Consider the following 27,831-nt stretch of genomic DNA (forward strand, 5'->3'; position numbering starts at 1 on the left):
GGATGGTCAAAAATATTGACTAAAATGTATCCCTCCAAATAGGCTGATAAATAGACTACATGAAAAATCCCCACTTGCTTACTAAAATGTCAGTGAACTGTATTGGAACTATTAGAAATAAAATTATTCCAATGACTTTCCTCGACAGGTTGTTGTAGGTTATATATGGCAGTGACTCCTGCTCTTTTCCACCCCATGGAGCACATGGAAAATGATACTTTTGTAGCACAATGGGGCAAGTCGAAGAGGCTGCTCCCGGGGGAGGTGGTTGTTCCTGCAACCTGTGGGGACATCTTGTATCTCACTCAGGGCTCATGGGTTGGGAAGCCATGCAGAAAGAGACCAAATCTTCAAATTTGTCTGTCATAATTTTTAAAATGATGATTACAAAAACTAAAAAATGCTGCCGCCAAATCTTCCCCCTCTCCTCGTTTTTGCTTTCAACCTTGACGCTGTCCAAGGTCACAAAATCAATCTTTCTTACCGGATCAGGAGTGTGAATGTCCCTGTATGCACAATGATTGAAATAGTTTTGTTTCCTTCCTCCATCACTTACCATATAAGAAAAGCCCATCTTCTCTCTTCTATGGAACTCAAGTTTGTCTTACAATGGTTTTGGGGGGTTAATGAACTGATAAAATCACCAGCGTCCTGATCTCAACAAAAGTAAACTCTTAGCTAGAGTTGAGAACAATTTAATGATAAATAGATAAAGCAAGTTGCTCAGAGGACTACCCATGTACAAAGGATCTTCTTCTATTTTAAGTGCTGTCATTAGAAAATAAATATGCTACATTTGGGGGTTCTCAGGCAAACCATTTTTATCAGACATTTTCAGCTGCCATCAAGTGATGAAGACACTTTCCTATTTCAGTAATTTAGACATCAGCATTTTTTTGTCCAAGCTAAAATAAGCCACATAAACATAGGATAAGAGCAGATACCAAAATTACCAGGGTCTATGTTTTATTTATTACTGTCTGGAATTAAGATATCATCACCTCTTCCCAGGGGGTTCCTTTTTCTACCCCCAGGCACCAAGCACTAGATAATTAGACAGCCAAAGAGGCTATCCTTTAGAGACTTGTGTGGAGGAAAAATATTTCATATGGCTTTTGGGAGCTAGCTAAATATATCTAATTGGCGGATGGGACACAAGGAAGGGATGTAACTTTGGACACATGCCAGTTCCATCCGAAGAATTTAAGAACAGCCAAGTTTGCTACAGGCTCTCATTTTCTTAGTTCCAGAGTAAATTAATGGAACAGACTCGAAAGCTGCAGGTGGGATGAATTAATTGTCCTGCAGGGTTATTGGTAATGCCTGAAGTGCTTTGTAAACTAAAAGGACTCCATAAAGATGTCATTATAAGTAGCTTTATCATTGGGAGTAGCAAGATTAATAATGATAAAGGGAATTAGGGAGCAAAGTTGGATTTTACTTTTTTTACACAAAGACAAATATGTCAAATTAGTAAGTGTTATATGGTAGAACCATACAATAAAATCCCATCAGAGACAAGCAGATCATCCATTTACCCTAGTTCAAAGGACACCTAGTTATATATTGTTCGTAAAGCTTCTCTCTCCTGCTTTAAATGTTTCTCTTTGCTTTATAGGGGCCAGAACTCAGAAGTCATCTATATGATCATGTTCTCCACATATTTGTGGTTTGACTCTAACTTGTTAAATAATACGGGTCCCAACATAGCTCCTGGCAAGGCATTTTTGAGGTTATGTTAGAATTACCATTACCATGTTTTCTTGACTTCTGTGAATACTAAGCAGGAATCCACTGATAGCTAACATCTATTGAATCCTACATCCTCGGGAATCCTCGTATGTTAAATGCTTTTCACACAGTTACTCATTTAATCTTTACAGCAACTTGTAAGATAGGTACCATTATTGTTCTTGCTTTACGGGTTAAAAAGGCTAAGGCTTAGAGGCATGAAATAACTTGCCCAGAGATTTACTTCCACATCCATCTAGCGTCCAAGTCTGTGCATTCGCCATGATGACATACTGTTTCCTCTGTATATATGTTCAGAATTACCCAATAGAGGCTATTCAGTGATGGGAAACAGACAACATTGCATTAATGTGGCCTCTTTTGTTTGCTTTTTCTCCCCTGCCCTACATCTCCTCTGCTTTATTCCTCCATTTTGGCCTCATTTTGACTCTTTCCTTCATTTTCTTTTCCAAAGGCAAATATGCCATGCGAGACCTCGTCCACAGGCTTCCAGGCGGGAACAACAGCAACAACACAGCCAGCAAGGCCATGTCGGATGACACGGTGACAGCCGTCTGCTGCACCCTGCATGAAGTGATCACCAAGAACATGGAGAACGCCAAGGCCTTACGAGATGCTGGCGGCATCGAGAAGTTGGTTGGCATCTCCAAAAGCAAAGGAGATAAGTAAGTCAGATGATGACTTGGTATCAGCGTAGAACTGGTGTTGGTAGAATCTGTTCTAAGTGTGCCCTTCACCCCTGGCGATGGGTAGCACTGTTGAATGTCACTGCATCTGTCTCTGATAATCAAGAGAAGGAAAGAGCAAGGAAACAGCAAATGGTTTCCAGTCTTCCTACCCCATAATGAAAGCTGATGTTACTGGGAATTTCAATTTGATGACTAACTCGTGACTTGGTGACTACCGTGATATTGGTAAGATAAACTTGACAATCCAGCGTGCGTACACTAGTGTGTTCCTCCAGCATGGAAGAGACAGTCAGCTTCACCTGGATACAGTCAGGTATTTTGTGGTCATTCCTCTGTGGCTGCACGTCCGAGTGTTGATGATGTAGTCACATCCTTTTCTCTGTGCCTCTTCCACGCTGCCTAGCAAGTCATTGTGCAGGGAGGATGGGGGAGAAAATAGAGTGTGATAGAGCCAGAGTGAACTCAGTGCTAATCCAGCACCCTCCCTTACTAGCTGTGGATTTGGGGCAAATTATTTAATTTAACAAGCCACTATGCCTGTACTTTCCAATCTGAAACTAAGACAGGGGCTGTCATAATGGACTCCCTGAAAGAAATGATAACCAAATCTTAAAGGACGAATAGAAATTTCCCAGCAGACAGGATGGTGGCGAGGAAGGAAAGCTTTTATATGAATGAAATGAAAAGAGAGGAGGCTCCGTGTGAAAGCACCTGCACCACCACAGATAGGAATGTCCCCAGTTTGATTTAAGAATCAATGGTATCTTACTGTGTGCAACCGAAAAATATCTTCACAAGCCAGAGTGTTAGTGTATCAGCGAGCTGTGAGTTTTACAGAAACGCTCACTAACCTTAATTAAATTTCTCCTCCTGGAAGTCCCTCAATGTAATCAAATAAGATTAAAAGGGTAAACCTTTTAATCACAGGTCTGCTTCTTGACTTTCCATTCTCTGCCCTCCCCCGTTCCTTTACATCTAAATGCTGAATAAGTTTTCTTTTGTTATTAAAGGCTGTGAGGGATGCACTTGGAGACATTTTGGAAATTCTCTCATTATTTCCTTTAATTCAGGATATTACCATTGTATTATAAAAGAAGTTTCAGGTTTTCTGTTTAAGTACCCTGAGACCTCCAAATAGGTTCAATCAAGAATTCAGTATTAGGATTTGAATACTTTCCTACATCAAGTAGAGAAGCCCTGTTGGACTCAGGTAATTATTCTGCAATGTGGATGGTTGGCTTGAATTATACCTTATTTTACTGTACTTACAATAAAGTGCTATTCTACATAGGCAGAAAGCCACATGGTTTTCTTCTTCATACAGCTTCAGTAGACCCTTGGAATCTCTCATTGAAATGCTTACCTGTTTTAAGCATTATGAGCTTAATATGTTAATGCTTTTTTAAGCAAATACACATACACACAGAATAAAACCATAGCTCACAAAAACACTCTGGCATATTTGTCTATAACCATCTTTGAATGTCTATAACATTCAAAGATTAAAGTATTTTTTCTAAATTGTAAGACTAGAGAACTTTGGGGGTAGTTTGGCCTATATTCATTCCTTCCAACTGTGTGAGCATCCTTATAGCAATAAGCATCAGTAAGTGGGCCTTCAAGAGAAAAGATGCTCTTATCAGTCCTATGGTCAAAGAAAATTATTTGGCCAAACCAGTTAAAAAATCGTTTAAGGAAGCCATCTTTGAAATAGTATACATTTACTTTGCCAATCCAGAAAATGGTCCTGTTAGGTCTGATCCGATCTTGATTATTGTTAATGGGAAGTTTCATTCACTGCAAATGATCTCATAAATGTCCTCTAATTTGATTGAAAATTTCTTTGAGGAATAATCACTTGTTTTCATCTCATAGTTCCTTTATCTTTTTTTCTAATGTAACGGTCTGGATTTACCTGTTTAATACAATGTGTTGAATTGGATTGAGTCAAGCATCCTCCCAGTTATAGTTCTCCTGCTTAGTCTGTCTCATCCATTCTTTCATGTAGTTTATTTATTTTTTATATAGTGACTAATTCGAGGATCAAAACGAGGTTTTTATAACTATAGATATACTCATCTGCCACCTACACTTCAATTTGGTTATGCTTCTCACTGCTTTTAAAACAAAATGAATCTAGGAGAATTGCTTTGAATCTTAGCAATAAACTCGCCATTTATCACTCAATTCTATTATAACAGTAGGCACTGGGATTCCCATGGCCTTCTAGACATGTTTTAATAAATAGAAATTCTTTATTAAAAATAGAATTTTTGGAATTAGGGATGATTTAATAATTGGAAAATGGAGGAATATCAATTCACTCTGGTTAATTTATGTAATGCTTGCAAATCTGCCCTCCCTAAATTGTCCTTAAAAAAGTATTTACAGAAATAAGTTTAGTTCAAATCTGATTTTTAAATATGAGGTAGCATGGGAAAACACAGATGGAAAAATGTGCCTACCTATGATTCTCCATTTTATGTATTTATACATTTTATGTATGTATACATCTAAATATGCATAAGCTTAAATATGCCATATTATTAATTGGTCAGACTGTCAAGTTACCATTCACAGTCTGTTTGAATTGTATAATTCACCGTGTCTTGCTAACACAACCACTGGGACTGGTGTTCTGTGGTTCTGCTGAATGGAATGGCTGTGCTGAACACCCAAAATGAATTGCACCAACTGAAATCTTCAGCGACCCCTAATTTGACAACTCCAGTGAAGATCAGACATTGTGTAATCATTAATGACTCTTATAGGAGTCTTATACTTACCATTTTGAAGTCTTGATAACTTATATAAGTCTTTTCACATCACATCATTTTAAACATCCATTATGGTCATTCTGTCACGTCCATCTGTTTCAAAAGTTTGTTTGGGTTTTTTCCTAATTTTAACAGTTATATAGAAAATAGTGTTGAATGTATCACTGTATTTTGTCAGAAGACAGAAAAGCCATTAACAGTCTCAACTGTTACTTGTCAGTAAGGAACAGTGTATTGTGGCTTAGGTTATAATGACTTGTCACATTAGAAACCTCAATTGTTCAAGTCCTTCAATCAATAGTTATAGTTTTTCAAATAGAAGTTGCTATGGTACCAGTCTAGTGTATGGATCAAAATTAAAGTCTAAAAAGAAAGCAATGTTTCTTTGACCTTCACATGTTATTATAACACTGTGATGTATTGGCATTTTAATTGAGACGTTCAAACCTGCTACTCATTACACATTCACAGTCTCTTTCTATTTTGTAACTAAGCCAGAAGTAGAAACAAAAAATTACAGTGTGTCAGAGGAACTTTTGCTTACTAAATATGTTTCAACTACATTGTCACTACCTGAATATTAATATATGTACTCTAGAGTTGCTTGACTATTGCCATGAACATATATCTAGCTAACAATGATAAAATACAGCAACACATAGCACTTAATCTTTGTTCAGCATTGATTATATAAGAATAAAATGTACCTGATCTATATCCATGTAAAGATCTAAAATTCTGTCTTTAAGTCAAAGAAATGTAATATTACATTTAGGCATGATGCTAGCATAAATTGTGAAATTATTTAGCAACTGCCTATTTTAGAAAAAGAAAATATGTATGTTGCTTAAATATAGCTCATCTTTCACACTTCTTTTAGAAGTACATGATATAACTAATAGATTTCAAACACAAATTGAATTCCATCTCAGTAATAATAATAGGAAGTGACTATTACTGTTACCAGTAAATAAACGGATGAAGAAACCTTAAACTTAGTTGGTCTAAATTGCAAACATGAAGACCCAGGAAAATAGCTGACATCTAATTGACCATGTATTAGCATCCCATAATTTCATTACAAAATGTGTGCTCTTGAAACATTCATTTACTCTGTCTCTCAAATTCAGCCTCAACCTGATCTCATCTAACCATCTGTCACTTTCTATTTCAAAGGCCATTTTACTTCAAAAGCATTTTTGGTCTCAATTCAGATGTTCTCTTAGGGGATCTATGGGCCACTGCACCACCGGTCAGCTTCAGGCGTGGACTTCACATTGGCATCTTCGTGAATCCTTATGTCCTGCACAACTCCAGGAGTCACCATTCCCATAGACCAGGGCTCAGCAAACTACAGCCACCGGCCAAATCCCACCCGCTCCCTGCTTTTGTAAATAACATTTGATTGGAACACAGCCACAGCCATTCGTTTATGTATTATGTATGACCCCTCTCATCCTACAATTGACAGAGTTGAGTGGCTACGATGGAGACCATATGGCCCAAAGCCAAGAATATTTATTACCTGCCCCTTTATAGAAAAAGTGTGCCAGCCGCTGAGTTAGGCACAGTATCGGTGGCAGCCACTGGAGTTGTGCAGCTGGCTGTGGAACCAGCCCGTTGAAACAAAGGATCTGCAGGTAGTTAATATTTTCCCTCACCACTAGTCAAAGTGACTTCCAAGAATTTGATTGAATTAAACAACACGGATTTATTGACCTGGTGTCTGTTTTGACATGCAGCTTGGCGCTGAACCACAAGGCAAAATATGTAGCTATTGTTTCATAGGGATTTCAAAGCCATGACTCAAAAAAATGTTAAAAACCACTAGTCCAAAGGTTTATGTGACCTTAGTTTCTCACTATGGCCCAGAGGATGGAACTTGAATTGTATGAAGGACTTTATTTATAGATGCTTATTCATTCCTCTATATAAATGTAAGAGAGTGTGTGTGCCAGTGTGTGCACACGTCTGCCTTCACTGCCAGTCTCTTGAGCTTGGCACCGGCAGCATGCGGAGAGCAGCTCCCTGTAAGCATGCAGGCACGCGGAGCCAGCACGGTATATGCTCTCATGCTTCAGTTGAGAAAATGAATATATTTTTTCTTCTCACTACACAGGTGTTGCACAACACTACCACTAAAAACCCTGAATCTGGCCATTCTTAATTGCTATTTTTGTCTTCTTTCTGTCCTATTTTGTAGTCAAACGTTAAATATGCATTCTGACTCAATGCACTGCTCTTTGGTTTGCATTTTGAAAATTCTTTGCCAAAATGGGACGCGTTCCTGTCTGTCACCCTCATGGGTGTGTTGATGAGAATGAGGTTAGAGACTTGTAGAACCATCCCTTGCACTCCCCGGGCTGAGAGGAAGAGAGCTGGAAACCCCATGAGGATGTTTACTCTTGCTGTTTTCCTGCCACGTCAGTGTCAATTTGAAGCCCAGCTGCCCCGCTCACCCTCTTGAATGTCCTGTCTTTTCTTTATCAGACACTCTCCAAAAGTGGTCAAGGCCGCATCTCAGGTCCTAAACAGCATGTGGCAGTACCGAGATCTGAGGAGTCTCTACAAAAAGGTAAGGATTGCTTTGCCTTCTTGGCTCATGAGCTACACACAGGCCCTGAGCCCAAAGACACAGTATTTGGTCATAACAAGATGCGTCATGGATATGGAGGGCACTTGTCCAACAGTCTGAGTAATTGAAACACAACTGCAATAAGAGAATCAATGAAGAAGCAGAAGAAAGGGGTCACTAAGTGTCCTCTGAATATACACTTAAGAGCCATAAACTGCTGGACTGGATAGAGCCACACTCATCAGGCCTTACCCCAGAACATCTTATAGAAAAGAAAAGAAGCTTGTTTTCCTGAGCTTCCATATTGTACAATGGACTAAAAATTAATGAACTGAGGGCTTTTGCCAAAAAAAAAAAAAGCATCAACAAATGTCAACAGGTAATTGAAGTTATTGTGGAGAGGAGAGAGACAGAAAAAAATATAAAAAGTAATTCAGGAAATTGAAAAGTATTGCAGCCCAGGAACATTGAGTAGAAGACCCAACAGCCTGACTCGGGTTCACTAGCCCAAGACTCTCGCTGAGTTACTGCAGAGGGTGAAAGGGCTGATGTTCCTCATGTTGATCATAGATCATGAGGAAGAGGCTGGGCATACGTTCAGCAGACTCTCCTGAAGCAGGCAGGAATTTACGTCAAACACCTCAAAGGAATCTTCATTCCCAAAATAGTTTAAAAATAAAACCTTAGAGAAAAATGTCACATCTAGAAATTTAGATTCTATACCTTATTTCCAAGTGCTACTAAATAAAGGATGCATAACTTTTCTTTTTTGGTTAGGAGGGGAAAATTCTTTAACAGTATCTCCCAGAAGTTGTTTTGTTGTTACCAGACCAGCAAACGTGGGTAGTTTAAACGATTGGTGATCCCACGATAGATTTAAGTTAATAAATAGGGGTAGAGAACATCATTGATACACAAGGAGGATAGCTTAGGCATTGATGTCAGTAGGGACTCAGAAAGCATAAACGGGGCTGGGGGAGGGAGCATGGGCTTCCATCAACAACTGCTCCAAGCACCTGTTGCAGCGTGCTGGCTACCTGCATGGAAGGGGAGAGGGAGCCAAAGTCATTGCTGCCTTCAAGCCCAGCCTCTCAGTCTTGGGGTGTGGGTATGGGGCTGCAGCCAGAGGCTCATATCAGAGGGAGTGAGACCCACCTTGGCAGAGGGAAAATTTGTCTTTTTCTAAGCCAATAGGAAAAAGTAAATATTTAATAACTGGCTCTACTAAGTTATAGCCTATTTCTAGATTTCCCCATGGCCTTCCTATTTCCCGTAAGCATTCATTACTTTGCACTTTAAGTTTATAAAGTATAACCTATATATTTTTCTTTCAAGATTTTCCTGTTCCCTAAGAGGAAGTATTTTTAAATTGAAACAGAGATTGGAAAATTAACTGTTAGAGGAGCGTTCTAGATTAATTATATCCTTTTCTAAGTATTTTGCACGTTAGTACAAGCCCTTCATCTGAAAAGTTTTTGGGTTCCATTTTGTTTTGCTTGAAATTCATATCCCAGCACCCCAGTCCTCCTTGGACTCCTCCAAGAGCCAAATGAATTCTCTCCCAGGGCAGGATCTTTCAGCTAAACAGGCAGCTGGACGTAAAGAACACGCTATAAATTAGAAAGGAGCTGGTCGTTCTGAATCAGTGGCTCCAGAAACTCAATGAAATATTACTGCCTCCAATAAGCTCCACTTCCCCTCAGATCCTGAACATTTCTTTGCTGAAATACACCTTCTCATACTTCTGTGCATTGAAGGGAAACTGCGTTTAGAGACTCTACAAGTTATTTGTTGAATAGTGGTATGAGTTTTCCATCTTAGTTTTTTTCTATGTTGGTAGTAGAGTTCAAAACGTGTAATCGTCTATTTCCATAAAAAAAAAAAGAATGTGCTGACAGGAATTTAATGGAGCTAAAACTCAAGAGCTAAAGGTGGTTTAAAATGTGTTTCATGTGAGGAGATTCAGGAAGGATCCACTGGAGAAACCAACAGTGATGTTTTTAGTTGACTCATGATTAAAAAATATTGAGAAAGAGCTGTTCTTAATAATTTCCAAATTATGCCATTGTGAAATGAAATGAGGGCCTTTATGCTCAATATCATAAGTGCTGCTAATAGCAAAGCTCAAAATTGACAAAAGCTTTTCTTTTTGAAAAGTCCTTTTGTGAGAAAACCAAACTCATTCATCCTTATGAATTGTTTTTAATCAGCGGGGAAATAGATTTCTGTTTTGGTCTTCACTAACAATTTACATATCGAAGAAAAAATGTCTGATACATATCTTTTAATTATCCATGCTTCAAATCTATTTACTAAACATCATTTTAGGCTTAGAAAAGAAAGAGTTCCAGAGAAAACATAAGACATAGGGAGCAGCTCCGGTGGGTAAAAATGCAATATGGAACAGTTATCGGAAACCTCATTTGGTTTGGAATTATATACTAAAGATTTACTGGATGAATTAAGAGAAGAAAATTACAGAGCAAAATCTTGAAGCATATATACAGTTTGCATAAATTAGGAGGTAAGAGGTAAGGGCATTATGGATCAGAGGACAAACATGACTAGAGAGATAGAAATTGAAATGAAAGTGGCATATCTATGGGACAGAAATAAAGGTCCATCTGTCATTGGCTTATTTCCTCCTAGAACCCAGGCACAGAAGGCAGAATCTCATTTCATTAGCTCAACCACTTTATTTTATTTAGAGAGAGATACGTTTAATAAATCAAAATATTCTTCTGGCTGGGTGTGTTGACCAATACAAAATTATATTTGATTCCTGATACATTTTGAGCCAAAACATATTTGTATTATCTGAACCTTCAACTTTAGTGAGGCCTGGACTTCTGGTTTTCTCCCCTAAGGGAAAATAAACAGTTGCAGGAGAATGTTATCACATGCAGGCTAAATAACGGATCGCCTTTATTTTTAACCAATCCTTAAGTTTTGATAACCACAAGTAGAACTTTAAAATTTCTTTACCATCCGTATCATTGCACAGGATGTTTTTCTGAAGGAAAAGCAGGTGAGAGCCTTAGGATCAGACTCGATAAAGGGATAAAAGAGAAGCGGATCAAAAGTTCTTGACTTTTTCAACCTTGGTACTTTAAAAAACAAGGTCACCAACATAATAGAGTGCTTATGTTTGACTATGGTGGGGACTGTTGGGACAGCTGGTTTTGGAAGAAAGGAGATAAATTTTAGGGGGGGTGGGATGTAGAATTATAAGATAGAAATCATTGCTCACAAATCTTTATATAATACCTTAATAATCTGCACATCTCCAAGAAATAGTTATATTGGTTGGGACACAGGCTAAGCCACTCTAACAGAGAGACTCAAAAATACAGAAGCTCAAGTTAAACAGGTGTCTCTTTGCCTCTCATGGAACTGTACCTGGTCAGGCAGGTGGCCCAGGGCCAGCAGGTGATCCCAGGACCCATCTTGTTTTGCCTTGCACTAAAGTATTGTCCTTGCCTGTGTGGGCAAAGCTCCCTGGCTTTTCCCCTCTCATTCCAGGAAGTGATGCAAAAGTTGCCTGCTCACATCACAGGACCAAGAATTCAGTTGTATGGCCACACCCAGCTGCAAGGGAGAACAGGAAAATCGGGCAGCCATGATCTCTGCTAAAACTTTGTGGCAGGAGGAAGGTAGTTATTTTACCAAAAAACGAAAGGCAGATCAGCTCCAATAGTCATTTCCTTTTCTTCAAATACCTTAATATCAGTTGCAATCACTACCTAATGAGGCATATTGTTCCATTTTAGGGTGGCTGTGATCGTTCAGAACTTCTTACCTGCAGTAAGCAAAAATCTCTTTATCTGCAACTTCTGCCCTCCAGCACCATTCTGGAAAAGTCCAATTTCTCTTCTCTGTGATAGTCTTCTCATTCTTGAAGCTAGCCGTCATGTCTCCACGAGGTCATCCCTTCTCAGGCCAGACGTGCTCAGTTCTAAATATATCAGTGTTTCCATACCCTTCACCATTGCTGTCACTTTTTTCCACATGCGTGCAAATTTCTCAGCATCCCTTCTGTAATGTAGCACCCCAAAATGAAGAGAGTCCTCCAAGGTTATTTGAAGCAGAAGAAAGAGAGTGAGATTATGCTTCCCTGGTGCAGGGCATGCAACTTCTAATAAAACTTGAGAGCAGAATAGTGCCTGAGAGTTTCATCATACTATTTGGTGAAGTACAAAGAGCATAGGACGTAACATCAAATGGCGAGAGATTAAAGGCACAGCCTGCCCTTACTAGCAGCCTGACCTTGGGCAAGTGACTTGAGACACCTGCCCATCGGTGTAAGAACTGACCTTACAGTGGATCTGTGGCCCGCTCCTGCTGAGGGGCAGTAATTAGAGCTTCCATTCACCAGGTCTCACAGTCAACACTCAGAGATGGGCTGGGGTTGTATTGTATCCAGTTATCTGAACCTGGTGAGTAGACATTCCTAACACAGAGTCTCCAGAAAAGTAAGTAACCTCTTAAAATGGTCCATAGCCATTCTCTTACCTGGCAGAATGTTCTCTCTAGGCGGTTGGACATGCCTTCACAGCCCTAGAGGTTTGGGAGGCCTGGGCCTCCATCCTGCCTTCCTTCTGCTTTGTGTGTCAGAGTCTGGAACTTTCCTGAGCCCTTGTATCAAAGAACCCTCACATCCTTTTGTGGAGACTGTGGGCATCTCTCTGTCAGTCCCCTCCCTGTCCCTTGGTTTTCTCACCCATGAAGTAAATGCTGTAACATCTCTATGAGTGAATTAAAATCCTTCATTCATAAATGCAGGGATCAAATCAAAAACAGATCAAATGTCAGAATCAAACTCTTGTTGACAATCATCCGGGTTAGAAACGAGACTGATTCTCCCCTACCAATATTCATGGCCTTGTGTTTTCACAGTTGTGTTCCTATAGTGTCCCTCACCCTCCCACCCGCCGTGTGAAACGTCAGTATCTTGCACAACGAGCTGGTGTCTCAAAAAATGCCAAACTGCCTATGCTTGAAACTGAATACTGCCCTGTTTCTCTGGATAGAGATATTTATTCACTATTGCCATTTTGATGAGAGAAGCAAAACATAAAACTCATCTTTAAATGTCCTTCCTTTTATTGTCAGGAAGATAGACTCTCAGATTGCGCATACCCTTCAGCCAGTGAATAATGAGCTTTGATAGAAGTGGTGTCATGCCCTTCACGGCCTGTCTCACACGGGGCTCTCTTTTCTTACTGCTGTTGTATCCATTTCATCGGCTCTTTCCACCATCGCACTCACAAAACAAGAAATCAATAAGTAATTATGGATAGGTAAGGGATGCCTGCAGATTTCCTCAAATGGCCAGACCATAGTGAATGAGAAAGTGGACACAGCCCTCATGCTGTCTTTCACTGCTTTCGAGAGACTGGACACTGTACATAGATGAGCCAGAAGTCCTGCAAACTGAAGTCATGTGTTCATGCTTAACATCCCTTCATCACCCTCATCTGCTGGACATTTAAAAATCAATACTGGATTCCAATGAGAACTTAAAAGATATTTTTAAATATTATCAAGAAAAACAACATGGTCAAAATTCAAAATTTTGATCTTTAAGCATTGTAGTAAGAAAGGCAAGAAATACTTAATACTTGCCTTAGCATGTTGCTGTTTTGAGAATTGATAGATTTTTACTTTGTGAGTATCTAAGATGGTGATGGAAAAGCAGTAAATCCTCTATAGAAATAAATTTAAACTACTGAATGTAGAGCTGTCATTTTATCAAGAAAATTGCTTACCAGGAATTTATTTATCTTTCTACTATGCTGGAAAATTCTTCACCAAGAGATGACTGGAAGGACGTAAGGACTTTTTGCCAGATTCTAAAACAACTCCAAGTCTAGTGTCCTCAGGACTTGCAATTGTAGTTCCTCAAGTTCTTTCTTTTCTAAATCACTTGATGTCAAGTTGAAGTAGAAAACAAAAAAAAAGCTGAGGTTAAATTCAGCTATGATACTGTCTCCTCCGTAAATCTGGGCATTCACTCATTGATGTTTGTATTGACAAATAAGGTCTTCCTTCATGAGGTCCCCTAACCTCTCTGAAACAATTCTCAGGCACTCATCATATGATATCTGTCCAAAAACAAAGGCACAAATGGGAACAGAAGCAAAAATCAATTGTGCAAAAGTGGAAATCGATGCACATGGCAGCTGCTAAACAAGAAGTGACTAAGTTATGGCTATTGCTGGGACGGATCCCCAAGTCAGGGGAAATCCTACAGCGCAGTCAGTGGCCAGACTAAATGCTTCCTCTGTAGCTTCACTCTTTCACAAGGCTTTACCCATAACATTTTCAATCAAAACCTACAAAAATACCCCAGAGACGAAATCAGGGAAAAGGGTTTGTATTAGGAACTAGAAAACTCAGTAAGTTTAATGTAAGTCACCATTCTTGTTACTTACTTTAGGTAATTAAATCAAACTTACCCTTCCTTTTTCAGTGGATCCCAGTAGATGGGATGATATTACATCTGTGAGAGAGCCTTAATTTGCTTGGGCAAAAAGAGTGTTCAGTTTCTTCTCTCTTCCCATTTCCATCCCTTCCCCCTCTCATAAGCTGTTCCTTCCCTTGTCTCAACACCCCCCACCCACCAGACTCTGGCAGGGAAAGGGGATGAGACAAAAGCCGAGCAGAGCCTGGCCAATGCAGAATGCAGTTGTAGCCTGGCCTTGGTCCATTCTGCCTGTGGGAGATGCCCACATTCTAGCTCCTTCTCTCGTGGAGGCAGTGGTGTGGTTTGCTCAGAGGTATCACCCCCAACCTGAGGACCCCTGACTTGGACCTGACCTCCTCCAGCTAACTGCTCTGAACTCTCCATCAGCCTCAGGCTTCTGCTACTCCACTGCACATAGACCAGGGTGGATACAGATTCTGTGCCCTTGTAGCTTAGGCAGTTTTGGGAGTCCTGTTTAAGAAGAAGAGTCCACTTTATGAATATAAAATTCTGTACAGGCTTTGCAAGGGGCTCACGCAATGGACAGGCCTGAAACTTAAGCTTCTGGAGGTCCGTGGTCAGTCCACCTCTGACACTGAGTCTATGTATCGTCCTGCTAATGTCACTGAAGACAGCAGTCCCTGCAACCCCTAAACTCCAGAGAGCCTATGGTTAAGCTGAATAAGTAGTTCCCTCCCTGGGCTTCAGGAGGGGTGGATGGGGAATGCCCAGCCCATTGACTACCTCCAGGGAAGCTCTCACCACCAGCCTCTTTTACCCTCTAGTGAATTCTCAGCCTAATCTTATGTAACCTAGAGATGGGTCGTGTGCTAATACTGCAGAACATTTTGTCCTCTGCCTTCGCAGCTGTGAATGAATGACCTGATACTTTAATTCCAGAATGTGGAGCAGTGGGGCATCTATTATTCCCTGCCTTGGGACCTCAGCCAAAATGGAGACAATAGGGAAAAATCACATTAATATCCTGTCATAGTACCTTATCATAGGTATGTAATCATCTACAAGTTGCCCAAAATTCTAATCAATTTTGTCTAGTAAACCCAAAGTAAATATGGCTTTAAAAAAATTAGAAATTTTTTACCCTCTGTATTAGTTTTATATTGCTGTGGTAACAAATCTCAATAAACTTAGTGGCTTAAAAAACACAAAGTCATGATCTTACAGTTCTACAAGTCAGAAGTCCAAAATGGGTCTCACGGGGCTGAAATCAAAGTCTTGACATGGGTGTGCTCCCTCCAGAAGCTGTCTAGAGAATCCATTTCCTTGCCTTTTCCAGCTTCAAGAAGCTGCCACTCTCCTTAGCCAGTAGCCCCTTCCTCCATCTTCTAGGCCAGCAGCGTAGCATCTTTGAATCTCTTTCTCTGCTTCCAGGGTCACATCACCTTCTCTAACTGCAACCCTCCTGCATCTCTCTTATAAGGACCCTTGTGATTACATTGGGCCCACCCAGAGAGTTTGGAATAATCTCCCCCTGTCAAGATCTTTAACTTAATCACATCTGCAAAGTCCTTTTTGCCATGTAAAGTAACATATTCACAGGTTCTGGGGATTGAGACATGGACATCTTCGGGGGGCCATTATTCAGCCAAACACTCCCTCTCACATGAGACTCAGAGTGTAATCGTCCAGGTCTGATATCATGCCTCCCAGACCAGGGACTTGGCTCCTTCTGACTCGATTCTCACCACCTTTGGAGAGTTGCCCTCGTCTGCATTCTCCACATTGGCCCTGAATCTGTCCACATTCTAGGCAACTGGACAGGAACAGGGCAGGGGAGGGCAAGCCTTTTTATTTCAGGGGCAAGCCTTTGTACATACTTCCAGGTCTCAGTCACGTGGCCAGATCTTCCACAGGGGAGCTGAGAAATGGGCCTAACTGGAAAACAGAGTTTCTGGAGAAAAGAAAGAAGTTACCAAGATGTTTATGCCCACAACGTTCATGTTAGGTACACACCACCACCAGTACTCCTTTTGGTATCTATGCCCAGTTTTTATAAAAGCCACATTCTTGAGAGATCCCACAGTGCTTGCATGTGATTGAAAATGCTTCTACAGGAATTACCACTTAGCTTCAATTTTGAAAACTGTCCGAAGTCCGTGACTCCTTAGTCCTACGGAGAGAGGCCAGTTCAGTGGGGAAAGAGGAAGGACTGTTAAGTTTTCAGACTATTTTTTGTAGCTTGAGCAATATAAAGAACATTTGCAGCCCCCAAGGGAAGAAGTGAGGAGGTTATAGAATGTGGAGACACTTGGAGAATCTTGTTGTAGCTCCTTGTCCTGGCATAGCTCTGTGCCCAGGGCAGGCTCTCCGTAGTTCCCGGGGATGAAGCTTCACAGTACCCATGACTCCACTGAGAGCCAGTCACGCTGTGCTCACCAGAAGTGACCCGTTTAACCAGATGACAGATTTACCACTGGTAGAATACATAGCATTGAAAATATAAAATGCACATCAATTGGACTTTTCTTCTATGCCAGTCTATACTATAATACTCCCATTTTCTCACTCTCCTTGCTTAATAGCATGTGATTTTTCTTGGAACCGTCCTCTTAATCCTGTTAGCAAATAGCCGTTCCTAGTTACTTCATTCATTCATTTAAATCAACACATGTTTCTTGAGTACCTACTATATCCTTGGCTTTATTTTAGGTACTGCAAATACAGAAGTGACTATCTACATATTGGATTACCTTTCCCAAATACATAATGGCCATTTTAACAGTTATTTCTTGGTTGTTGTATTTCATACTTATCTTTATTGGGTTCTATTCTAAAATATAAATATATGTTTTTTCCTATTTATCATCCAAGTTTCTTGTAAAGTTTTTCTCTTTGAGCAAGAACCTTATGATGTCAGTTTTCCTCTTGTTTCTTCACCTCTCCTACTGGTCATTCTTCCTCTATAGATACATGTTCTCTTTGTGCTTCTACTTAAAAAAAGAAATGTCCTCTCCCAACCACCCTCCTCCATCTTCTTTCTGCCCTCACATTTCCCACCCTTCACAGTTAAGTTTCTAGAAAGTTTGGAGTTCATGCGCCGTGCCTGTTTTCTCACTTTCCAGTTTATGCTTCAACCGCCTGCAGTCAGACACGGCACCTGTCCTCATACCTCTGTTGAAATTGCTCCTAAATGCAGCGTTCAAGCAGTCCCATTGTCTGTATGAGTCAGGGAGGGCTCCCAGCTGTAGCAAGCAGATCTAAATATCTAACGATCCCACTCAATAGAAGTTTATTTTCCTGTCCATGCAACCACCCTGGACAGGTGTTCAGGTGGGCAGGGCAGCTCTTCTCCAGGGGCACATTCAGGAGCTGACTCCTTCCGCCTGTGGCTCCACCATGCTGTAAGGCTTACCATCATCCCTGGCAATGGTACATCCCCATCACCTCACACCCTGTTGGCTGGATCTCCATCACATGGCCATACAAAACCACAAGGGAGGCTGGGACTTGTGGTCTAGGTGCATGTTCAGAAGAAAAGGAAATGGATTTGGGAGACCAATTCGCAGTCCGTGCCACATCTTCCCTTACATGATCTCTCCCGGGCTTCTCCGCCATCACTCTCTCCTGGTTTTTCTCTGACCTTGCAAACCACTCCCTCTCAGTCCTTTTCGAAGACTCCTGGTCTTCCCTGAGGCATCTCTGCTTTTCACCCTGGACCTTCTAGTACAGAGGCTCTCATCTGCTCCCATGGTTTTTAAATACGGTTTAAAGCCACTAGCATCCACATTGATTTCTCTATATGATCGTCACCCCTGAACTCTTGGCCTATATAGACAACTACCTGTGTGACATGTCCACTTAAGTAGCTCACAAGCTCTACCAGTCCACATATCCAACAGGCAGCTCTCTTCCCCAAATCTATTCTTCCTCCATTGTTGCCCATCTCAGTAAAGAGCACCTAACCCACCTGGTTGTTCTTTCCAGACTATCCAGGACTTATTCAATTAATACCCCCTTCTTCCTTATCTCCACTGTATTTACCACCAAGCCCTGTTGATTCTATTTTCTAAATACCTCTCAAATCCAACTCCTTCTCCCATCTTTACTTCCACCATCATCTGTCCCTAGTCCTGGTGCAGTTGTTACCTGATTGGTTGTGTGCAATCTGCTATCTTCAATCTGTTTTCCCTTAAGCATTCAGGATACACTTTTATAAATCCAAATCTAACCTTGCCAGTCTCCTGATTAAAACTTTTCAGTAGCTTCCAGTTTCTCTCAGGATAACATCCTATCCTTCTCTCTAACCTCACCTCCCTCTACCCTCCCCTCAATCACTTTGTTTCAGCCACACTAGCCCCCTAGTTCCTCCTTGCTCTTCCTTGCAGGCACAAGACTGTGCCAGCCACAGTGCCTTTGCACTGCATGGGCAAAGGTTATTCCTCAGCCAAGAATGCCTTCCCTCCTCTCCCACCAAGCATGGCTATTTCCATCTCAGTTTAACTGTCACTTCCTCAAGGAAACTTCCCTGACTCGCTTCAGCTCTCCATCCCTCATAATAACCTGTACTTTTCCTTCATGGCTCTTACAGAAATGTGATGTGATGTGATCATTTTAGAGTAGATTTTTTTTTTGAGGAAGATTGGTCCTGAGCTAACATCTGCTGCCAATCTTCCTCCTTTTTTCCTTTTTTCTCCCCAAAGCCCCAGTAGATAGCTGCATGTCATAGTTGTGCATCCTTCTAGTTGCTCTATGTCGGATGCCACCTCAGCATGGCTTGATAAGCAGTGCATCGGTCCGCGCCCAGGATCCAAACCAGCGAACCGCAGGCCGCTGAAGCAGAGCACTTGAACTTAACCTCTGCGCCAGGCCGGCCCTGATGTGATCATTTTTAAATGTGTATCTCCCCTCCATCTCGCCCTCAGGAGCCATGCCTACCTGTCTGTTCTCGCCTCTGTGCCCAGCACAGTGTGAAGTACTTATTAATGTTTATTAAATAAATGCAACAATGTAACCACCCCAGAATGTAAGCTTAACAGAAGGTGCATTGAATGACTGCTTCCACTTCCATAATCTGAAGCGTTTTGAATATGGATGGAATGTGGAGACCTCAAGGTTGGCATCCGGGGTGAATTTTGAAGTTATTGACCACTGGCAGAGTATTTACATAAAATACCTGGCTTTTCAGATGTCAGAATGACTTCCATACTGGAAGCTAGACATTTGGTTTTGTAAACCTGAAGACTAGACTTTGTTCAGTTTCTCTCCGAATTTAACTTTGCAGCACTAATTGGAACACAAAGGCCATTGTTAAAGATAGTCAGATCTTTGTTTTAAGGCCTCAAAAGTGACACCAGGAAAACAAGAGGACTGAAGTGGTCTTATTTCAACTTTTCAAGTTGTTTTCTGCATTCCATTGGTACCAATTAACTACTAGTAGTTAATAATGGTATACTTTCTTCGACTAAATTATATAAGTTTCTTTCCAACTTGTCAAATCTTCTTGGTGATATTGGTTTTTTAGAATTAGGCCGGTGGCAGTAAACTGAATTCCTGAAATGGATTTACTTGGTATTTGCTTTTAAAAGATGGTACTGCAGAAGATCCTTCTTCTCATATATACTGTACCTTTAAGTATCCAAATCAATTTAATTAAATTTCATTAGAAGCACCAGAGCTGAAACAAACTAATGAAAGCAACTGGTATGTCAGGTGGTATTTATTTCTGCAGTAAACTGTAAATACTCCCTTTTGGCCCTTAAGATTTAGTTTAAATATTTAACTCTAATAGCTTTTGGAATTGTTGATGGAATTAGTTTTAATGAATCTTTAACAAACAGTTTACCTTAAAAATAAATGAAAGCTTGTTTTATTCAGCAAAGAGGAGCTGAGGTTTCATTGACATGCAAAATCTGGCTTGATCTTCAATCACAAGTATGACTCTGCTACTTCGATGTTTTCTACCTAATACCTTTTATTGAAATAAGGAGATTTTACATCTAACCACCACTAATTTGGAATCTTCTTTCTCTGCTTCATGTGATTACATTAATAGGTTGTTGCCACTTAAAAATGACTGGAGAACTGGCAAAATTTTGAGCAATCAAGTTTTTCATAAGTGAGCAGTAACATCATAGCTGGTTACTTTTTTCAGATGATGACAATAATTCTTGTTTTGAATTTCATTTGAAACATAGGTTCCTGGGGCCGGCCCGGTGGCACAAGTGGTTAGGTGCGCGCACTCCGCTGCAGCGGCCCGGGGTTCGCCGTTTCGGATCCCAGGCACTCACCGATGCACCACTTGGCAAGCCATGCTGTGGCAGCATCCCATATAAAGTGGAGGAAGATGGGCACAGATATTAGCCCAGAGCCAGTCTTCCTCAGCAAAAAGAGGAGGATTGGCAGATGTTAGCTCAGGGCTGATCTTCCTCACCAAAAAAAAAAAGAAAAAAACAAGAAATATAGGTTCCTGATGAAGAAGTCCAGTTAGTGAATGCAAGTAACAAGCTGTAAGTGTTCTAGGTTGAATGAGTGGGTTGCTAAAAGCCCAAAGGATTTTCACCACATTTTCTTTGTATCTCAAGTCACTCAAAACAAATTAGAATTGACAAGCTTTACAGGCTGAGAGCCTTCAACGACACTAAGGCAAAAAAACCCATATTTGTTACTTACAACCGAATAGTCTCTGTATGCCTACTGAGAAATACTTGTCTAGTGGCCAACTAAATCTTATCAGATTAAGAAAGTTCCTGAGCTGTTTTAAAAAGGGGAGGAAAAAACGCCAGTGACTATACACTGGCTCACAGTGTCCTAGTATATATTTTGGGTTCCAACTGTATGCCCAGTGGAAATAAACAACTATTTTCCATTTTCAAAGTTAATTATTTGTTGAAGCTTTTGTCCGATTCAGAAATGTCACTTGTGGGGCTGGCCCGGTGGCGTAGTGGTTAAGTTCGCACACTCCGCTTTGAGGGACCGGGGTTTGCAGGTTCAGATCCCAGACATGGACCTACACACCGCTTATCAAGCCATGCTGTGGCAGGCGTCCCACATATAAAGTAGAGGAAGATAGGCACAGATGTTAGCCCAGGGCCAATCTTCCTCAGCAAAAACAGGAGGATTGGTGATAGATGTTAGCTCAGGGCTAATCTTCCTCACAAAAAAAAAAAAGAAAAAAAGAAATGTCACTTGTCATTAGCAAAGATTTGGTAAATCTAAATTCTAAGTATAAAAGATAAAATTTCTAAAACTCACCTGGAAACAGAGCTGTAAATGGGAATGTCACCATTTAACTTATCGCCACAGCTGTGGATATTCACTAACTTTGTCACCTTCCACCCCACTGTTATCTAGTCTGGAAAGGGCGCCCTCTTCCAGAATCAGAGATCACAATGTAAGTACAATTCCATTCCCTGCTAGTCTCATCTCCTGAAGCAGCTAATAAGGATTTGGTATTTAACTGCTTTTTCTCTCTCCCTCATCACCAGATTCTCCGAACAACCCTTGAGATATTTAGTTTTTCTTTCCACCGTCTCTCTAGGGTCTTTATTATACACATTGAGCATCATCTCTCCCTAATTCCTTCCCCTCCTCCTCCATCAGCAGTGTCCTCCATTCCTTCTCTGATTCAGCATTGAGGGGGGAGAGTGCACTCCATGGCTCAGCTGGCAGCGACAGGATGCTCTCTGGCAGTCAGGAGAAGAGGAAGTCTGTGAACACTCCCGCGTGGCTCAGTGTCATTCCATCACACCTAAGTGCTCTACACTCTTCACTTGGGCATGCACAGAACTCTGGTCATCATTGTTCCCTGCCCAGTAGTGTTCCCACAAGGTGACCCGTTGGGAAACCAGCCTCTTCAGTCTGGTGGGCACATTCCAGCAGTAGGTGTGGGCTCCTGTACCCAACCCTAAAAGAAATTGGAGCATATCTAATGAGAAATCGATGCTGTCTCCCTACTACTCCTTTTTTCCTGGATCTCCTAAGGGTTTGTGTTTGGGGAGAACTGAGTGTGTTTGCTGTGTATACAGCTAATTTTGCTGTGTCCACAGTGTATGGACAGGTGCTTGTGTTTTCTGAGCTGCAGGATGCAAGAAGCAGTAAAGATGGGGCAGTGGTGCTGGGCGAAGTACGTGCTCTGAGAGTTATGTATAGAATCAGCACCCATCCAGGGCCAGATGTGGCAGGTATAATAATACTTTCAAATTATCTACAAGACTGGTTAAAGACGATGCAGTTTTATATACCTCACATTGAAACATGGGCAGCTGAGAGCAATTATCATTTAGAATGGAGCAGGCAAGCCGTAGGCCACTAATTTTTTTTTTTTTTTTAGGTACCATTTTACCTAAACTAACACTGCCTTCAGCCTAGCTGCAAGTATGTCATAAAAGGCAGATACGCCAACAGAAGAAGATAATACTGATGAGGTTGCTCTGAGCTAAAATAAAAAAACAGAAGTCTCTGATAAACTTCATTTGTTATAGAAAATATAAAGTATAGGACTGTAGAGCCTGCTGTAAAGCCCATAACATTGATTATCATTTCATTTTGCAATAATGAATGCAGACATCTTTAAAGCATTGAATCCAGCTAGCATTTATTAGGTGTCCCTTGCTGCAGATACGATGCTAGGAGCCAGGGCTTCAGAAATAAACAAGGCCCCAGCCCTGCATCCCAGTGGGGGCGATGGGCAGGACTGCAATAGTCTGGCGCATGACATCATCACATTTGGTTTGTAGCAGGCAAAGAAAACCATATCAACATTGCTAGGAGCTCCCCCCAACCTCAGAGGCATACTTCATTTAGCAATAGTGATTTAATGAACAGGTATTGTCTGCCTCCTGTTGACCTAGCACAGAACTGAGTAGCAAAAGTAAGATTTAACAAGTAGAAAAAGGGGAAGGTGCTATGCCAGGTCATGGAGCTACCTGATCAAAGGTGTAGGCGTGTGAAATTGAATCACATAGCCAGTGAATGCTGGTAATCAGGTGTGATTGGGGCTCAGTGTGTGGGGGGCACCTCTGCTCTGAGGTTGGGACCTATTTTTGTTCCTGTAGAAGTCAACCTTGAGAATGCCTGACGTGACATTCCCAAATGGAGTGGCAGACTTAAGGGCCTCCTAAGATTTAGCACTTTAAAATGTATTCTGTAGCCCTATTAGTCATTGCCACCACTGCTGCATAGAAACGCCAAGCCAGTGGTCCGCAACCATGCTGTTCATTAACATCACCTGGGGGCTTTTGAAAAGACCAATGCCCAGGCCCTACTCAGAACAATTTAAACAGAATCTCAGGGACTGAGGCCCAGGTGTTACTATTTTTAAAACTCCCGAAACTGAATGAGTCATTTTGCCCTTTATTTATGGGAAAAAAGCTGAGACAGAGCTCACCAATAATTATAATGCTAATGTATTCTGGGAGGGAACGGCTGACACCCGACAGCTTTCTAACTCCACATCTCTATGGATAGACCCAAGGTGAGCACAATTCTGAGCCTTGACAAACAACCCTCGCTCATCCTTTGCACACAAACCTAACAAATTCATGTGCTGATCTGAATTGAATGTCCTGCACAATTTCCAAAATAAGAAGCTATGGGGCGAGTGTATTATGCTAACCTTATGTAGACCAGTCTGAAAGCCACTTAGTCCTTTCCTCTGAACACTGTTAGTGAAAGTCTCTCCAGTAACACAGTCTTGGAGCTGTTTACAGGAAGGTCAAAAGTACAAAATGGAGATTGTTATACGTTCAGGGACCTCAAAATACTTAAGGAGAAGATCTGTAGGAACTAAACATAGTGACCACCACGTAGACATACCCTGAAGACCAAATGGTCTCCAGGCTGTGAAGAAGAACGTTACCTTGATTCTCGTGCATTCTGGGCCATTGAAAGTACCGATGCAGATGATAGTAGCTTTGGGGAATAATACAGTTTCATAAACATACAGGTCAGGAACTTGAACACAGAGGCTAAAACTGGTAGAAGGACGGTAAAAGGGTAAGATAAAGAAAATCAGATTGTTCCTGGTGGCAATTTAAAGTTCAATGACTTTGAACTCCTATTCTCTTTTGGATTTCTATCTCTATACATTTGGAACAATTTAACAACCTCCAATTTTAAGTTTAATGTGTTAAAAATAAAAACCAATTTGAAGTGTAGATGTCGTATCACATTTTTGACAGCTTGGCTGGGTCTTGAGCTGAAGGGCACAACTTCTCAGTCATTCTGCTGGAGGTGAACAACAGACATTAAATGAGCTCCTTATCATCGATGTTAAGGATTAACGGCCTTCCCTCTTTATTCTGGCTATTCTTCCTTCTGTTTTTCTTCCCTGAGCTTTCTTATCTAACGCCTAGAAGCCAAAGGGATGACCTGAAGGGAGACCATGGTTAAGCACCCAGCAGGATAGAATTCAGGAAAAAGCCTTTGGTCTACAGTGAGTTAAAATTTTAAGAAGAAAAAGGAGTAATCAAAGAGGCAACTAATGATTTAAAAGCTACATGCCTAAGTTGTATGTGTTTATGTAAACCACTTTCAAGCCTTTCTGAGTGACAGTGGAAAGCAAATGAATAATAAATTGATTGCAAGCTGGCCAGATAACAAGTATATACATGACTATTTGGATAAAAGGAGTGTTCGCTTGGCAATTACTTTCCCAGAGAAAATATATCTTCATTTCCCTTCATCTTGAGGAAAAAAAAACATTTTTTTCAATGGAATGATGAAAAATTTCATGCAATAAAAGATGCAGAGGGTCATGAGATTTATCGAGGTAATTAATTTTTCAGCATAACTAAAATGAGTGTGGATTGATCTAGCATCCAATGTTACTCTGTGTTCCATGACATTTGGAAGTATGTACCATAAGAAGTAAAACTGTAAGGTCCCTTCTAGGCATTTTTGAACACAGCGATGTCGGGGTTCTTCTTTGGTCATCGCACCTTTCATTCTGCTTCAGTGAATGAGAGGGACGATGGAGATGGAGCAGTAGCCAGGTCACCTCTCCTTTTTCCTTCAGGGGTTCCCAGGCTGTGGCTCGGAAAACTGCTCCACTCAAGAGCATTAACTGGGTTTCCACTCTGCCCTGTTCCCTAAAGTCCTCCTCTCCGATCTCCATTCAAAGCTCCTGTGCCCACATGCAGACAGTTGCTGGCCATATGCAGTGTCTGACTCAGAGGTGGCATTCTGGGAGCCTCTAACACGCTCTTCATCATCTCAGGTATCAGCTAATCCCATCACCCATGGCCAAGTTACCTGTGAGATCACATTTCTGTCTCGCATTAGCATCCTCAGAATTGGGTCTTATGAAGGATTTGAAAGCTTTTTTGGTATGTTATACGAGTTCCTTCCTTCGTAAGCAGTTTTATTATTACATCCACTTTCCTGACACTTCCGGAGATGTAAATACTTACATAGTCCCAAAGTAATCTAAGCATCATGAAATCTGAACTGCTGAGCAAAATATATCTCTAGTCACCTGCAGAAGACAGAGATGCTGAGCAATCCATCGATATCTCACCAAGTAAAACCAAATCTAGAGTCTGTGCCACATTTATGTCTGGTGTCTCCTTCGGTCTTAGAACGTATCAAATAGTAGCCAACAGTCTTACTGTGAAGTACCTTGCTCTCCTTTAAAGACATACAGAATATTATTACTTATTCATCACCAAAGAAGCCAAGGTTTTGATGAAAGCAATTTCCTGAGCCACTACCTAGAACCCCAAAGTATATCTTCTAAATTGCAAGTGAGACAAGCATAAAATGATCTGCCTCTATTTGGTCGTATTTAAAAATTTTGCTGTCCACAAAGCATTGCCTTCAAAAGAAAGGAATATCTTTTTTAAACGATTTTGTAGTTGTTCCCACACATGAGTAATGGTGCATGCACTTTTGAAATACTTTCCATCCTGCACATGCTTTTGTAAGACGGCTCCTTCCCTGTCCTTGCCACCACCCTCGGAGAATTGAAGGGAAATGCACAGAAATCCCATGGAGACATTTTCTCCTCCTGCCCTAACACCTGCCCCTGACCATGACACTCCCACCTTCCCTTGAGGAGGATTTATGCTGTGTGCCCCTCATCTCTCATTACCTCAGTCACCACCAATTGCCCAAGACTCCTCCTGGGTCATCCATTGTTTCTGAACTCTTGTCACTCAAAGGATCTGAACAGCCAGTAGTCTGCCCTAATATTCCACCTTTCTCCTACCCACTTCCCATCCTTTCCCACTTTGACCCACTGTCTGCTATCAGCAAAATCTCCTGTATGCATTACCTGCCCCTTCTTTTCTTTAATCCTCTTGCTCCGACACTGGGCTGTCCCTAAGGAGATACCCCCACTCCCTCCCCCTCCCCCGCCGCAGCTCTCTCAAGTGATGGCGCTTTCATTTCCCATCCCTATCCCCACACATCTCTAGAGTTGAGGGTGGAGTAGGAATCCTCTTTGCTCCTCATTGCTCTTTCCAGAAAGTTCTCCCCTCTCCTCCCTCAAGAAAAGCCCGGGCATCTGTGAATAATTACCCTCTCTTTGACAGTCCATGACCCTTTTCGGATCTTCAATCCACTGAATGGTTTTCACTCTCCATCTCCTCCACCACATCTTCACTTTCCTCTCTACCTGGCTTAGATTCCATGAGCTTCCATGACATGCCCTTTGCACTCCCTTGTTCCTGTCCCCCTCCAAGTTACTTTCCTGACCACTCCTATTCAATTCCATCTGCTCCATACCTGCCCAGGCCAGCTAAACGTGGCTGAAGAAAAACAAGCAACCACGCTGACTAGTCGTCTTATATTAAATTCATTGCCACACGCCTCAAGTCACCTCTCAGCACCCTGGCCACCCGACCACCTGGCCATAGTCAACCTGCTCCCTACTTACCTTAAGTACCGTTTCACACCTTCTTTTCTTCTTCTTCTCCTCTTTCCTCTCTCCTCCCTTCCCTTCCTCTCTGCTGTTCTATTCTCTAAACTCCAGCTCCCTCTCACTCTCAGCAGATGACCTCACTCTCATCCCCCACCCCAAGAAAATGTAAGAAAACAAGAGAACATCCTCATCTTCCCGTCACCAAATCTACCCATCTCCTCGCCACATCTGCAGCTATACAGCCTGTCTGTCCTCCCTCCTCTTTCCGTGGCCGATGAGCCCATTGTTCCCTGAATCCTATCAACCCCTCCTTTCTTGAGAACTTTCCTCTTGCAATTTTTCCCCCTCTCTCCTGCATCACCAGTTTTTTCCTCCTCTGTGTTGAGTCATTCCCATCAGCAGACGGAATGCTACAGTATCTTCCAGGTGATATATTAGAACATCTCTTGGTCACTCAATCTCTTCAAGCCCCATTTCTCTGCTCCCCTTAATAATAAAATTTTGCCAAAGCCTGTCTGTACTCACCATTTCTCCTTCATCCATTCTTGTTATCTTTTGAGCCCACCTGAGTTAGACATTTACCAACCTGCCCGAAGAAAGTACTTTTGTCCCAGTCACAATGACTTCCGTCTTCCCAAGGCCAGTAGTCTGTTCTTGGTCCTCCTTATCATTCAGTTGGTCCCTTTCTCCTCCTTTATGCATCTTCTTTCCTAGTCTTGCCTGACCTCACACCCTTCTGGTTCTCCTCCCAG

At 41.4% G+C, this 27,831-nt stretch overlaps 1 protein-coding gene across 10 annotated transcripts in view; it reads left to right on the forward strand.

Annotated features, from left to right (window-relative positions):
• CTNND2 (catenin delta 2) overlaps window positions 1–27,831 on the forward strand; it is an 892,220-nt gene that overhangs the window by 843,920 nt on the left and 20,469 nt on the right. For all 10 annotated transcript variants that reach the window (XM_058564342.1, XM_058564335.1, XM_058564340.1 and 7 more), the window contains 2 exons: window positions 2,207–2,417; window positions 7,709–7,793. In XM_058564342.1, coding sequence (XP_058420325.1) covers window positions 2,207–2,417; window positions 7,709–7,793 — 296 coding nt within the window. The remainder of the gene's footprint in view (window positions 1–2,206; window positions 2,418–7,708; window positions 7,794–27,831) is intronic.

This window comes from Diceros bicornis, chromosome 20 (genome assembly GCF_020826845.1).
Source record: "Diceros bicornis minor isolate mBicDic1 chromosome 20, mDicBic1.mat.cur, whole genome shotgun sequence".
Taxonomy (NCBI): domain Eukaryota; kingdom Metazoa; phylum Chordata; class Mammalia; order Perissodactyla; family Rhinocerotidae; genus Diceros; species Diceros bicornis.